The 16,204-nt window shown below is 34.6% G+C and overlaps 1 protein-coding gene and 1 long non-coding RNA gene across 3 annotated transcripts in view; one reads left to right on the top strand and one right to left on the bottom strand.

The window, feature by feature from the left end:
• Positions 1-15,243, top strand: part of LOC121410150 (alpha-aminoadipic semialdehyde synthase, mitochondrial-like) — a 33,878-nt gene extending 18,635 nt beyond the window's left edge. For both annotated transcript variants that reach the window (XM_041602046.1, XM_041602045.1), the window contains exons 12-21: positions 31-160; positions 743-853; positions 3,253-3,361; positions 5,077-5,153; positions 7,407-7,641; positions 8,619-8,714; positions 9,919-10,040; positions 10,541-10,629; positions 13,771-13,947; positions 14,505-15,243. In XM_041602046.1, coding sequence (XP_041457980.1) covers positions 31-160; positions 743-853; positions 3,253-3,361; positions 5,077-5,153; positions 7,407-7,641; positions 8,619-8,714; positions 9,919-10,040; positions 10,541-10,629; positions 13,771-13,947; positions 14,505-14,620 — 1,262 coding nt within the window. In that variant the 3' untranslated portion in view covers positions 14,621-15,243. The remainder of the gene's footprint in view (positions 1-30; positions 161-742; positions 854-3,252; positions 3,362-5,076; positions 5,154-7,406; positions 7,642-8,618; positions 8,715-9,918; positions 10,041-10,540; positions 10,630-13,770; positions 13,948-14,504) is intronic.
• Positions 14,928-16,189, bottom strand: LOC121410151. Its single transcript, XR_005969277.1, has 2 exons — positions 15,757-16,189; positions 14,928-15,172 (listed from the first exon to the last, which is right to left on the bottom strand). It is a non-coding gene; the product is annotated as an uncharacterized LOC121410151 (long non-coding RNA).
• Positions 16,190-16,204: the final 15 nt, after the last annotated feature.

Genomic DNA, 16,204 nt, shown 5'->3' with positions numbered 1-16,204 from the left:
ACTCTTTTGTTCTATGTGATATTTTTTTAGCATCTGACAAAAAGGAAGTTGCTGAAGGTGTTGCCAGTCGGTATCCCAACACTGGAGCCATTTATCTCAATGTTGACATGCATCCAGATCTACTTAGCAAATGCATCAAAGAGCATGACATGGTTATAAGGTGAGATATCAAAGGTTGATTTTATAATTGAACTGTCAAGTCTGATATTGGTATCATAATTGGAGACAATGATTTGCTGCACTTTTCAAATACATAGATTTAAGTACAGGTCTATATTGTAAAAGTTATTTTAAAATGTGTATCTTCATTTTTCCATAAGAATTTCACTTTTCAATTATGACTTGTACTCTTTGTGTATAAGTAGTGTAATTGTATTTGAAATTCTTGTATGTATTAGAACAATGAATTAAAAAAAAAATTGTTCCTATCTTTACACCAATCTTGCTTTCAGAAGTTATGACAGTTCAATATGTCAATTGTATTTGTTGCCATGGTGTAACAGAAATGGCCTTTGTTTCTAAATCATCATATTAAGGAATATAAAAAGCAATTCAATGATATATTTTTTTGGAGCTTATCAAGTTAAAGTATTCCAATCCAGCAAAAAACACTAACTATTAAAAATGTGATTGGTTATAGTAATGACTTCACTTGCAAAGATCGTTCCTTATCAGTTTTACTTTTAAGTGAATTTCATATTTGTAATGAATATAAACGCCTTTCTTTTGTTGTTACACATAGCATGTTACCTCTACATCTTCACACAAGGGTAGCTAAGAAGTGTATAGAGCATAAACGTCACTTGGCTACAACTAGCTACACATCACCAACACTCAGAGCATTACAACAGAGGTTAGTACGTCATAGCAAGCAATCATTTCATGAGAAACTATTTCAATTGTAGGTTTATTGTCACCATAAATCTAAATGTAGTAAACCTACCTTTGTAGAATCAAAGTGGAATGCTTCTGGCAGTCTCACCTGCATTATGCAATATAGACTGTATTATACAATATAGACTGTTGAATGTGATACTGAAATTGTTATTTTATTTTTTCATTTATCCTTTCAGTGCAAAATTCATTAAACCAAGGCAATCAGGGGGCAATGATGTGGATGCTCCACTTAACTCTTCATGCATTCACCTGTAAACCCCCTGTGTGTTGCATTATTTTTGCGTGATCCCCTCTACGCAGTATAATACACTCTGTTATTTAGAGTGCCGTAACTTTTTATCTGATCATTTTGAAAGAAAATGTTGTGTAGCAAACTTGTAGAGTGTTTCCTGGGCTTTCTTATCAATATAAATTTTTTGGATAAATTATCGAAAAATGTATAATAATTTACATTTTCTAAATGCTTTCTCCTAATACTTCCAACAAAATTCGTGCCATGAGTCACAGACTCCTAACAATAAACCTGGCAATGGTATTGTTTGTGAGAAGGGTTTTTATTGATTTTCTCCTCTCCTTATCAATGAACTTCCTGGCTGTGATCAGGATGTATTGTATTTTGGGGAAAACTCAACAATTCTGTAATTTGTAAACTGCGATAATCCGTCGAACGCTAAACTAATGTCGCACGCGCGATTGATCAGTACTACGCATGTACGGTATACACAAACGCCAGGCTATACATTGTAGCTAGTCACGCTCCGGGGCATGCAATTGTTCCAAAAACAATGGGACAGGGGACGTCTATGGGAAATGTGTGGTTGTGCAAAAATGCGAACGAAACACTCCTACGGATGTGCAATGATGCGAAAGTAACGCATGAAGAGTTAAAGGAATGAAGAAATTAATGTATTTAACCATTTATTTACATTTGAAATTATGAAAAAAATGTTGTTTCCAGGTTTCTGACTTGAAATGATCCTGACCATGATTCTATTCCTAACATTTTATTCACATATTGGCTGATACTTGATACTCCTTATATACAATCTTGATAGAGTATGAAAAATTCAGAGTAATCATTCAAAATTATGAATAAAACCACTTATTTTATAATAAAACCCAATGTTTAGTTTCCTTAAATTATCTTTGAACTTGACTTGGAAGCATGTTTAACATTTTTAGAATATCCAATAATCTCACACAAACACTTTTACAAATAATGAATGAATATTGATTTTTGTCTCACCTGCATAGCAGAGTGAGACTATAGGCGCCGCTTTTCCAACAGCGACAGCGGCGGCGGCGTCAACATCAAATCTTAACCTAAGGTTAAGTTTTTGAAATGACATCATAACTTAGAAAGTATATGGACCTAGTTCATGAAACTTGGCCATAAGGTTAAGGAAGTATTACTGAACATCCTATTAGAGTTTCATGTCACATGACTAAGGTCAAAGGTCATTTAGGGTCAATGAACTTAGACCATGTTGGGGGAATCAACATCAAAATCTTAACCTGAGGTTAAGTTTTTGAAATGTCATCATAACTTAGAAAATATATGGACCTAGTTCATTAAACTTGGCCATAAGGTTAAGGAAGTATTACTGAACATCCTATTAGAGTTTCATGTCACATGACTAAGGTCAAAGGTCATTTAGGGTCAATGAACTTAGACCATGTTGGGGGAATCAACATCAAAATCTTAACCTGAGGTTAAGTTTTTGAAATGTCATCATAACTTAGAAAATATATGGACCTAGTTCATTAAACTTGGCCATAAGGTTAAGGAAGTATTACTGAACATCCTATTAGAGTTTCATGTCACATGACTAAGGTCAAAGGTCATTTAGGGTCAATGAACTTAGACCATGTTGGGGGAATCAACATCAAAATCTTAACCTGAGGTTAAGTTTTTGAAATGTCATCATAACTTAGAAAATATATGGACCTAGTTCATTAAACTTGGACATAAGGTGATGCAGGTAAGACGGCCAGAGGCATTCCACTTGTTATTAAAGTAAATTGATCTGAAATGACCATGGCCTTGACCAAGTTACCTACTCTGTAATTGGGGATATCTGATAACATAATATCAAAGTCCATCAGAACAAAGACTTGTGAATTAAAAATCTTAAACTTGAGTTAATATTTCATTACAGTAAGTTGATACAAGTATATTGACCAAAATGAACTTTGACCTTAGTTTGCTGACCTGAAATTACATTTATCTATTAACTGATTGATATTTGATAATTTATATGTGTTAGTTTGTGGAATAAGCTTTTATACATTCAAAAGTATCTTAAAAATTAAAAATATTAGGGATAAGTGGCACATATTGTATATTTGTTGCAGTGCCGTGGATGCAGGTATAACCATTTTGACAGAAGTTGGTTTGGATCCTGGAATTGATCACATGCTAGCTATGGAAAGCTTTGAGAACGTCAAGCAACAAGGGGGAAAGGTAATTAAATTAGTCTCTATTATATGTGCCAAACACATTAATTAAAATAGTTTTAAAGGGGAATCCAACCCAAATAAAAACTTGTTTCTGTAAGGAAAAGAAAAATCAGACAAGTTGATAGCTGAAAGTTTGAACAATATTGGACAAACAACAAGAAAGTTAAGAATTTTTAAAAGTTGTAAATATTGGTAATCACTATACCCATGGAGAATTCAAATTAGCCACATATGGGATATCATAGTGATGTAAGGCAAGGACTACTCTTCCATGTACTGTCTCCAATACATATTATGGCTAAATTGTCATTTTTCCAAAAAGTTTTATTTCAAATTATATTTTTCTTTCATGAGGACATAAAACAATATACTACCCGGGTTATATTTAGATTACTGCCCCAGGGGAATGGGTACTTAGGAGAAAACCCACAAATCCCTGATAATAAAGTACATGGCCTATGGGAAAGTTGTCCTTGCCCCTTGTCATAATTTACTTACCCAGTTGCCAGTTTGAAATCTACATAGTATTAGTGATTTCAATTTTAAATCAGCAACAACTTTTTTATTGCTTGTCCGATTTCTTTCAAACTTTCACCATTCTGTTTAATGTATTTTTCTCCTTCCCAACACACCATTTTATGGCCAAGGCTGGATTCCCCTTTAATGATTTGTTCAGCTAATTTATATCACTTGTAATTTATTTAACTTAAGTACTCTGAATTTGGTACATTCAAGAGAAAATATTCACATTCAGTTTTGAATTGACACATCGATCAATGAATTTTCTGTTTGATTCAGGTCATTTAGTTTACTGAAGACATTTCCTTTTATTTCATGAATAATGTCATGTGTTTCAAAATATATTTAGAATTAGATTATACCTCTTTTAGAATGTAAAATTAGAATTAAAGGAGAATGAAACATTTGGAACAAGATAGCTTGTGTGAAAACAGAAAAATCAAAGAAACAGATCAACGAAAGTTTGAGAAAAATCGGACAAATAATGTAACAGTTATGAGCATTTAATTATTGCGATCACTAATGCAATGGAGCTCCTCAAATTGGCAATGCGACAAAGATGTGTGATGTCACTTGTGAACAATTCTCCCCTTTACTTTAGTATTTATTTCACTTAAATTGCCTCTTTTATCACATCTATTATTAGATCATGTGTTCTTTCTATAGGAGGGAATGTAATACAGATTTTCAAAGAATACATCATGGATAAAGAGTTTGTATCACCATAAAGGCAAAAAAAGACATTTTGAGGGTATTTTATAGTCCATCAAAGGGAAAGTTGTTCACATGTGACATCACACATCCTCTCGAATTGCTAATGGGAGGATCTCCATAGCATTAGTGATTGCAGTATTCAAATGCTCATAACTCTCTCATTATTTGTCCGATTTTTCTCAAACTTTATTTGTTCTTATTTTTTTATTTTTCTGTTTCGACACAAGTCTACCTGTTCCAAAGGTTTCATTTCCCTTTAATGATCATTAGTACTGTTGGTCCTAGTATCTTGAATCAGTTTGTAATAGAATTGATGATAACCATTGTACTTTATTTGTCCTCAGCAGTTCTCTGCTAACTTAGAATGGATCATCCATTCTTTCCTCCTCCCCCCCTTTCAGGTGTCCACCAAAGAGCTAGATTTCTAATCAACTGACATTAATACAAGTGTTTTATTTAGTTTTACTGTGAAACCTTTTCTTACAGGTGAAATTGTTTGAGTCATGGTGTGGTGGTCTACCAGCTCCAGAGTTTTCAGCTAATCCTCTCAAGTACAAGTTCAGGTAAGCTAAGTTACTTTTAATATTAGATACAATCTTTTTGCTAATCTTTGCTTCATCTATCATAACCATTATTGCACTTAGAAGATAAGGAAGAGATGGAAGGTGAGAAAAGATTTCAATGAAAAAAAAAGATAAATATAAGTATGAAAATGAATATTATACAAAGTGAGGTCCTTCGCCTTGTTTAATAATTGGCGTAGTCAAAACGTTTAAACGCCATTCAAACGACTGTTAAAAAGATAAAGGTTTACCTATTCTGACATCCGTTAAACTGTATAGATCTATGGCCTAGGGGGGGAAAAAAACCTTCCCAAAATGTTTCACATTTTGTATCTTTATATTCACATAATGGCTACTATCTATTTTCCATATTTCCTTGAAATTGTGTTGATTTAATTGGAAACTACAGAAAAAATAAAGAATATTCCCTTCTTCCTTGACTATGAAAAATTGTTTTTGTCTAGCCTGCATAGCAGAGCGAGACTATAGGTGCCGCTTTTCCAACGGCGGCGGCAGCGTCATCAACATTTAAATCTGAACCAAGGTTAAGTTTTTGAGATGTCATCATAACTTAAAAAGTATATTGACCTAGTTCATGAAACTTGGACATAAGAGTAATCATGTATTACTGAACATCCTGCTTGAGTTTCAGGTCATATGAACCAGGTCAAAGGTAATTTAGGATCAATGAACTGTTGGGGGGATCAATATCGAAATCTTAACCAAGATTAAATTTTTGAAATGTTGTCATAACTTTGAAAGTATATGGACCTATTTTATAAAACTTATAAGGGTAATATTGTGTCACTGAAGATCCTGCCTGAGTTTCAGATCACATGATTAAGGTCAAAGGTCACTTAGGGTCAATGAACATTGGCCATGTTGGGGTTATTAATTATTTGATGAATTGTCATAACTTTAAAACTTTATGGATCTAGTCCATGAAACTTGGACATAAGAGCAATCAAATGTTCTTGAACATCCCTGTGCAAGTTTCAGGTCACATGACCAAGGTCGAAGGTCATTTAGATTCAACAAACTTTGGAAATGTTTGGGGTATTTGTGGAATTGTCTTTATAACTTTAAAAGTTTATGGATCTAGTTCATGAAACTTGGGACATAAGAGCAGCAATGTATCCCTGAATACCCTGTGCGTGTTTCAAGAACATGGCCAAGGTTAAAGGTCATTTAAAGGACAATGAACTGGTATTATAACAAATTTTATGGATCTAGCTCATGAAACATCAACATAAGGGTAATCAAGTATGAATGATTGTTTTGCACATGTCCTAGGTCACATGATCATGGTCAAAGGTCAGTTTGATTCAATGGACATGATATTTTATCACATTAGTGTTTTCTTTTGTGACTAATTATTCATTAGTTGTTTTCGAAGGCAGCACTGCTGCTATATCGAATTGGATGCAAGACTGCCAGAGGCGTTCCACTTTTTTTGATGCTACACTTTGTTAGTATTGTAGTCCCACTTGTGGACTTTCATGGTATTGATGGAGTGTAAAACATTAAAAAACGATCAAAACTATCAAACAATATCAGTTAATGTTTCAATGCCATGAAAGTCTACTTGTGGGACTACAATATTGACCTAGTGTAACATCATAAAACAATTTTTCAAAGTCAAGAAGAGGAGAATATTCTTCATTTTCTTGATAGTTTCCAACAAATCAAAATAATTTAAAGGAAATATAGAAAGTAGATGGCCATTTCATTGATTTTAAGATGCAAATATGAAATTTTTGCAACTTTCGGTGAAGGTTTCTTTTTTTCCTTTTTTTTTAACCCCTGCTGGTTAACCGTAAATGGCAATTTATTAATTGTGTTTAATCGTTTCTAGAAAATACCCGGAGCCATCTTGCAACCAGTAAAGATTGAATTTGATTTTACTCAAGTACAACAATTATCAAGATGGGTGTATGTAATAATGACTAAGATCGATTGATTTTTTACTGGATTATATACAGTAGGCCATTCCTTTCAATTTTTGTATTAAAAAATTACTTTTTGCTGTTTGTCAACAGGAATAAACGTCTGATTGATAATGACCACTTTTGCCTTCCATTTGAGTAGCTAGTTGTAGGAATGGTGAGAGTAGCTAATTGCTTGAATGTCCTTCCATTATGATCAAAGATTGACATCTTTATAGACAAAAAAATCCTTATTGTTTTAACAGAACGTCTTTAGAGAGCTGTGTAGTTTTTTACTTACAAGATGATTTGCCCTTATCATCTTTAGTTGGAGTCCTGCTACTGCTCTGTTGGCGATGACCAGAGATGCCAAATACTTGAAGGATCAGCAAGAGATCTACCTTCCTCCTGGAATGCATATGGATGCTGCTAATGTCAACAGCTTTAACTTCTTACCAGGTTTCAACCTTGAAGGTTACTGCAATCGTGATGCAATGCAATATGTCTTCCTCTACGGAATTCCTACAGCAGATAATATCATCAGGGGCACCCTTAGATACAAGGTAAGATACTCATGTTTAGGTGATTATCATTCCAGCGCCAGTACTATGATTATTCTGAGAGGACTTGAGAGGAATATACAATGGTGGGAGCCGGGCTTGGCTTGAATTTGGAACCTGGCGTGTATGGGGGAATTCTGCCGGGTCAAGCCGGTCCGGTTTATTAATTGAGCTCATATTTACTCCCAGATACCAGATAATCTAACTTCATTGATCCTTATCATGAATTTGAGCCCCATCGAGCAACAAGAAACTACCTTATTTTGACTTCAATCACGACATCTTTGTTCAAATTCTTAGTCAAATTTTGCCAAACGAACATAGAGGGCAGCAAGAATTATGTTGACTTCGAGTTTGCCGCTTGTAATTGTTTATTTCAATACATATCCAGAAGAATATACGGCAGAGTGAGACCCTAAATCTGAGAATTTGAATGATGAAATCAAGATCGAAGCCGAAATAAAACTGTTCCTGATGCTCATGAGGTTGAAACTCGGGTTAAGATTGTTACTTGGGCATTGATTCAGAGAAAAATTTAGGTTAAATTAATTCACTGACATAGCAGGAGATGAAAGTGCATCCTAGGTAGGCCAGGCTGCTATAGGGGCTGCAGCGGCGGTGTTGTGCGGTGGATCCGAGTTCTGGGCCGATTTTGGGAATTTTTTTGCTAAACCTTCTGGTTCGGGTTCAATCCGGGTTTTCCTTCCAGGCCCCAACTATAGGAACATAGTTAGGTCCATGTAAATGTACATTGATAAGTTTTTAAATGCTTTAAAACTTGGCTTATTATATTAAGTGTAATCAGTAGGTACTGGAATTATATGAATGCATATAGAGTAATTGATATTGCCCATGTATTTTGAAGAAAAAAGAAAACACTTGAAAAACGATGCATTTTATTGTAATTACTTTTAGTGTAGAGCTTCCCAATTGATGGATGTAACTGAGGCATACTCTGTTTATTACTCTTGTTTGTTCAGGGCTTTTGTAAAATTGTTACTGGCTTGAGAATGCTTGGTATAGCAGATGAGAACCCACATCCTGCTCTAGATGAAGATGCCCCTGAAATCACATGGGTAAGTAGCCATATATCCCTTGTCCATCTTCACGTTTTCCAGGAGTGCTGTGGAATAGTAGATAAATCTCTGGACCATGAGGTCAAGGATTCAAAACTCGTTGCAGTACTTATGTCCTTTGGCAAGATGTCAATCTTTCACTTTTCCATGCTCCAACCAGATGTTTAATATGTCTATATTAGGGTGCACAAGTCAATATACCTTGTCCAAAGACTTGCAAGGATTTTCACTTCCCAGGGTGTGGAGAAAGTGTATATTTTATGTGTTTAAAATTCTGATTGAATCTAGTGACCAAAGCTATGGCAATTGTTCCAGCTGGTCCATGGCAGCAATTTTATGTACTTCAATCAATCACAAAGGCACCTTCAAACTTTTTTAAAACTAACAATGATGTTAGGAGGAAAATAAATAAGTTGAGTATATCGGCCCATGTTGCTTATACATATGTTAAGCATTATAAATAAATTGTGGTTATCCTCAGGGATGAATTGAAATAATACATTGTTTGAAAATGCAGTACTGGGTATATTGATTTACAAATACATTACTTGTACATTACATTCGTAGATGATGATAATTTTGGATCTATGTTGAAATCATAAACACAACATTAAAAGTAAGTTTTCCTTAAAGAACCCCAAATATAACAAATTATTTAAGTTTAAACCAAGTATGGATATATAGCTAGTGTTGTTAGGAAGCGCTTTTTCGAAACTTAGCGACATCTGTAGCTTAACGGCGGAATGAGCACAATATGAAAAAAAATTATGCTTTTTCAAAACTTCAAATGTGTTGTTATGACTTTTTTAAAAATTACAGAAATTCTCATTTTAACGGGTTAAGAAGCACAAATTAAAGACAATATTGGTAGTACAGGTCTACATTTCAATTTTGTTTTACCACAATTTTGTAATTGTTGTTATCCTTGGTGATGTGGATGCATTTCTGTCATTTTCACAAGTTGATACAGCACAGATTTTGCAATTTTTTAAAATGTGTTAATTTTTGTTCATCTTGTGATTATTCAGTCGTTAAGTCACAAAAGTCACTAATTTTCAAGAATATGCTTTCTAACAGCCCTAGCTATATCCTATATTGGTTCAATTTGAATGATTTGTTACACTCGAATATTTGATGGTGTTTTTTAAGGGGACTCACTTTTGATGTGTTTATCTTGAGAATACACTATGTGATTTGTTTACAGAGAGAGCTGTTATGTGTAACCATGGGAGCTAGTATGGGAAAAGAGTTCACAGAGGAGGAAGCTAACAATATGGCATATGAAGCAGTAGGAAAGGATGAACAAAGACTGCAAGCAATCAGAGAGTATGTTCTATTTTGAAATAATTCATACAAAGTTTTCATATTTTTTTATACAATTGGTCCATTTTGACACCTGATTTAGGTTTTAGCAATGCTGATGGTTATCCTTCATTATGTTGTTTATTAAAAGAAAATAATATTTATTAGTCTTCTCACAAGGGGGATTGTATGTTTCTACTTAAATATTGAAAAAATATTATATTTTAGATAGTAAAAAACAGCTTGTCATAGCTGTTTAGTTTTTGTGACATAGGTTTTTATGTTTTAATTTACAGGGGTCTTCCAGTGTACATTGAATAATTTTTTTAAGTGATATGATTTGGATAATATGAAGGATAATATTTGATTGATTCACTCCTCTAAATACAAAATTGCTCATTCAAATTAATGTTATTTTTAAAAATATTTTGTTTTGAAATATTCTTATGAGAAATTGTAATCTCAGTAGTAATAAGAGAAGTAGTGTTGATCTGTTAGTACCATTGTTATTTTTTTTTCAACAGTTTGGGACTTCTATCAGATACTGTTGTAACAAAACAAGGTTCTCCTCTGATGACCCTATCTCATCATTTGGCTCAGAAGCTTTCATACGGTAATCAAACACTCACTTATTCTTGATAAACAAAGACATTAAAGTGATTTCATCAAAGTTGTTTGCATTGCACTGTCATACCTTGATTATAGTTGACTGAAAAGTGCTTTTCTTTGGGTGTACCGTTAATGAATGATAACCCTCATAATCTGGTATGCAATTTTATAATTTCTGACGAAGGTATGTTTCTTCTCGACACTTTGATTTAGTTATTTTAATCTGCAAATTACTTTGGATAATAAAATGTTTTTCAATAGAGTTCGTTGATCAGTTGTCTCGCGAAGCGGTTGAAAATATAAGAGAGTTCACAACGTTTCGTTGGCTGCTCAACTTTGTCAAGTGATGGAGACTTCGGTGCGAGGGCGAAGGTTATAGCAGAGCTTCCATGTCTCCCGGATCCTGCGGGAGAATACTGGATTTCGATCCTTTCTCCCGACCCCATGCCAAAATCTCCCGGATAATCGTGATTTTAGTCTAGCATGTTCAACTCCCTTTACACCCACTGGAACCTCCTTATCACATTTTCATTTCACCCAGTAGCTTTTACCAGTTTTTTTATAATCGTAAATTAATTTCCAATGTAAATGAAGATAATTTTACCGAATGACTGGTGAATTAGTCTCAAGCATTTTTTTTCTGGTTCTTCAATGTGTGTGATGGAAACACTTCAGCGGCACTCCATGCACATGCCCCCCGACGTGGCCCTGCCTGGTCTCCAGCAGACCGCGCCGCGGCAGGAGGCTCTGCGAGAAGGGAAGTCCACGAGCACTGCGATGCATTTTTCGGAAGCTTTATTCGAGCTGAAACTGTGGATCAACGATGGGTTACTATTATAATTGCACCCAGACTTTTAGGACTTTTTTTATTTACAATCCTGAAGAACAGAAGCAAAGTGGAGATTTTCTTGGCTACTTTCACTTGGGTTGATCGGATTCGAACATTTTCTCTTTCGTGAGTGAGCTGGCCTGGCGGTAACCCAGGCCAGGGAGCTCTGGCCCGCAAAGTGGACATAGGCTTCGATTTCGAAGCCTATGTCTCGATTGAGTGTGTTAGAATGTAGTCGAATCTGGATGGCTTCCTTCACACGTCTGGTATGCCAATGCTGTGCAGAGTCAATAATCTGACGCCAGACCAATCGGGTTGGTGTTGTTCCCATGCATGTTCTGCTACTGCCGAAAGTACGGTGTTCCGCTGCCTGAATGTTTTTCGTTTAGAACATTTTTTTCAAATAAGTAGTTAAAACTCATTGGTCCCCTACTTTTGCTATTCTGGAACAAGTCTACATCTATCAAAGAGATAAAAAACAACAACTTAACCCTTATTAAACAAATTTCAGCACTACGCTGTCGCGCAAAGGTTTTTATCGCGCCGCTCACTGACTTTTTACTTTCAAGTCTTGCGCATCTTTTGAGACCAAAATTTCGACGCCCGGGGACGCGGTCCTGAAATTACGCAACATTTTGTAAGTGCATGTCAGACCCGAACTTGCTCAAAAACGTGATTCCGTGTACAAAGTCAATGCAAATTGGGTTTTTCAACCAAATATCATAGATGTATGATTACTTTTACTTTTGTTGGTTTAAATGAATTCATTTTATGCTAAATATGATCGCAGAAGGGTCCCAGACAAAGTTCATTGGAAAAAACATACATGTAAGAAATCAATTATATTTTTGCAATTTTTTTGTAGATATTTGTTAGAAATGTAATAATTGATACTCCAACCAAAAAATAGCATTCTACTAGCTATATTAATTGAGTTAAAGGTAAATGCCAGTTTTGGTAATGATCTCAAAATGACTTTTTACAGAATCCAATATAATGACCACCCAAGTGTCTGTTTATATGAATAAAAATATGTGCCGAAGGCGATCGCGCAATCACTGCCCGAGATCTGAAAGGGGGGGTCAAATTGACCCCCCCACTGGTCTGAAATAGCCCAGTTAAGATTTTAAGCTGGTGAATTAAAAGTTTTTTGGTAACGAATTAAACAACATAATTTGAACCCTAACCAGACCGGGTCTTTTTGGGTGTTCTATGGCTGGGGGGGGGGATGTCATGAAAATTGGCACTATGATCAGATTTTTTTTATATGAATTATGCTGATGTATGGGTAAATCATACTTTTGGCTCAAATTCACTATATAAAGCTCATAGAATTTTAATTTTTGGTATAAATAGTCTTTTTACCATTGCCAACAATTACTTACAAATGAAAAAAAATCATGGTTTGAAAATGAATTTCTTATGTATTTCATTGTTTTATGAATTTCTTGTGTATTTCTTTGTTTTCGACTTTTTTGTTTTTCACCAAATTTATAGCATAATCTTTTTAAAGCATATTATACTGAAATCAATTAATTTCAGCTGATAAAAGTGAAAAATCATATCTTTATGAATAAGATGAGTAAACTCAATTACATTGAGCAGTGTGGAGCATTGTGGGCCAGTGGATTAGTCTTCTGACTTTGAAACAGAGGGTTGTGGGTTCAAATATCGGCCATGGCGTAATTTCCTTCAAGAAATTTATCCACATTGTGCTGCACTCAACCCAGGTGAGGTGAATGGGTACCCGGCAGGATTAATTCCTTAAATGCACTGAGCGCTGAAAGGCAGCTCAAACTAAAGCCTGGGTAATAATAACAATGCGCCTCGGAGTGGATTATTTCTAGATAGATGGCCTATTATCATTACATTAACTTTGTACACAAAATCACGTTTTGGGTCTGACATGCACTTAGTAATGTTGCGTAATTATCGAACCGCATACCCAAGCATTGTAAATTTGGTCTCAAAAAGTGCACAAGACTTCAAAGTAAAACGTTAGTGAGTGGCGTGAACAACAAATTTCGCACAGTGGAATGGTCGCAGAAAAATGTCAAGGGGGGGGGTGATTCAACTCCCTTCCCCCTACTGGATGAGGGTTAAAGGTCTGTTATCTTTAAACAATATCCAGAAATGTTTTATAAAGTTATATTATCATTAATTCTTGAATAGTCAAGGTTGCATTTGTAGCAAGTGAGTTCTTGTATTAGTACATCATTATCCTGTGCAATGCAGACTCTTAGAAGGTTCACTATTATGTTACCAGAATTTTAATTCTTTTCCATTACTGGATCTTATTTTTTCTTCCCATTCCAGGTGAAGGAGAACGTGATCTTGTGATCATGCGTAATGTTATTGGTGTGGATTGGTCAGATGGTAGTCGAACCCATGAGGAAGTAGGATTAACTGTCTATGGAGATCCCTATGGTCTATCAGCTATGGCTATGACTGTAGGATACCCAGTGGCCATTGCAACTAAGATGGTCCTAGAAGGTATATTACTACTCTCTTCTATAAAGAAAATATCTGACCCTCCTATATGTTGGACCTTCCTAAAATGATTTGTCTCCACTTTGTGCATCATATGAAAACATGAAGTGCTATTTAATTATCATGGTTTGAGTGGTGAAAGTGAGGTTTTAAAAACGATGGTCAACATACAAACAAAGGATGATTACTTTATGGAATAGCCCAATTGATTCAGTTGTCAATCAATTTATTTCTACTTTATTATAATCTTGTAAGTTAGAGCTGAAATGAATATCAAATTAAGATGTCTGGATTAGATCAGTCACAATATCTTACACGGCAGTATCCCAGTCCTTTGATATCTGCTTCCTGTGTGAATGTCAATTAATATTTATTTTATTCTGATACCATCAAATTACTGTAAAACCCTTAGTTAACATTGCCACAAGTTACAACTGATACATAATGGTCATTTCTGATAAGAGAAAGTCAAAAAAGAAACTTTAAACCTACATGAATATTAATCTTTGATATTTGATGGTCATGGTCTATCTTTGATTGTAATTGTTCTTTCCACCCAGGTGAGATTCAACAGAAGGGTGTAGTTCTACCATTATCGAAGGATATTTACAAACCAATCTTAAACCGTCTACAGGCTGAAGGCATCCGTGCATCTTCTCGTTCTATCAAAATTTAAATTCTTTCCCAAAGCCTCAATCACAGCGATGAATATATATGTATTATGTACATATTTTATCTGTGAGAAATAGAAATCTTAAGTCTTGTCTCTGTGATGTCTGTGACATCTCCAAGTGCACAAATTATATTGACATGGCTCCACACTGCTGAAATAGAAAGAAGAAAATATCTAGCAGAGATAATCAGACCAAGGACCAACAAAGATAAAAGGGTTCAACTCTTAAGATTTCTTACAGATGGACAGTTGATTATGATGACAATGATCCATGTTTTTATTTCATTTTATTGTGAGGGAGTCTATTTTCGTGACCATTTCCCCTCAGGGTTGCTTAGAGCTCCTTTGTGTGTATGCTTCAAGCATTGTGTTTATGGGACTCATGAAATGTTACCATAGACATTTCTGATTTAGTGAGTGTGATATAATATAACTTTCATGTTATTATGCAGCATTCAGAAACAAATCTATGTAAACTTTGCATATTTTTATCATTATCATCATGAAATCTCCATGATGAAGTGAGCTTATAGCTGCATTTTATACAATACAGATCTCTGTGTTAAAGGGATGGTCCAGGCTGAAAATATTTGTATCTAAATAGAGTAAAATTCACCAAAAAAAATGATGAAAACTTCATCAAAGTCAGATAACAAAGTTATTGAATTTTAAATTTATCAATATTTTGTAAAAACAGTTAAATGCACATCGTCATGAATATTCATTAAGTGGGCTGATGATGTAATATCCTCACTTTTCTTTTTCTTATGTTATTGCATGAAATCATAATTATTTCATTTTATCATATATATGTAAATGATGTGTCTCCATTATGATAAAATAAACTGCAGCAAGAAATAAATAATGCACTTAATCAGTTGTCAATTCAATTGTTTTAGTTTTTGGTATAAAAATTTGAATTAACTTTATTTCATGTAATAAAATACAAAAGAACAAGTGGGGATATGACATCAACCCACCTAATGAATATTCATGAAGACATGCCTAGAACTGTTTCATGTAATAATGCAAATCTTTAAAATTCAATAACTTTGTTGTTATCCAATTGGAAAAAAAATTCAGCATTTTGCTCTGATTTGTACTCTATTTATCAAGATATAAATATCTCCAGCCTGGACCATTCCTTGAAGCTCAAAAGACATTTTGAGGCTATATACCTGTAATGCCTCAATATGAGTAGAAGTGGGTAATGGATTTGACATTGTATTTATTTGTTCTTACATTCACTGTAAACCCGCTGAGCAGAGTACATATTGAATACTTTTGTACTTGCGACTTTGGTAATTGGCTGAAATCATTTCATTGCTTTATTTTGTATGTGTGCGCATCATTATTTATCATTGGCTGAGTTAACCCTAAGAAGACTGGGGGGGGGGGGGGGGGCTAATTCAGCCCCCTCTCAACTTGTTTCATGATAAATCTGGCGCAACTTTTAAAACCAAAACTGCTTCCCCTGAGTACACGATTCCGAAACTATGCAACATTTTGTAAGGGCATGCAGAGTCCAAATCCAATGCAAATAGTGTTTTTAGCCAAAATTTCATAAGTGTATCATTCTTTTTTCCT

The sequence above is a fragment of the Lytechinus variegatus genome, chromosome 3 (genome assembly GCF_018143015.1).
Source record: "Lytechinus variegatus isolate NC3 chromosome 3, Lvar_3.0, whole genome shotgun sequence".
Classification (NCBI taxonomy): domain Eukaryota; kingdom Metazoa; phylum Echinodermata; class Echinoidea; order Temnopleuroida; family Toxopneustidae; genus Lytechinus; species Lytechinus variegatus.
The sequence above is the reverse complement of the archived record's forward strand: the minus strand, read 5'-3'. Positions and strand labels throughout refer to the sequence as shown.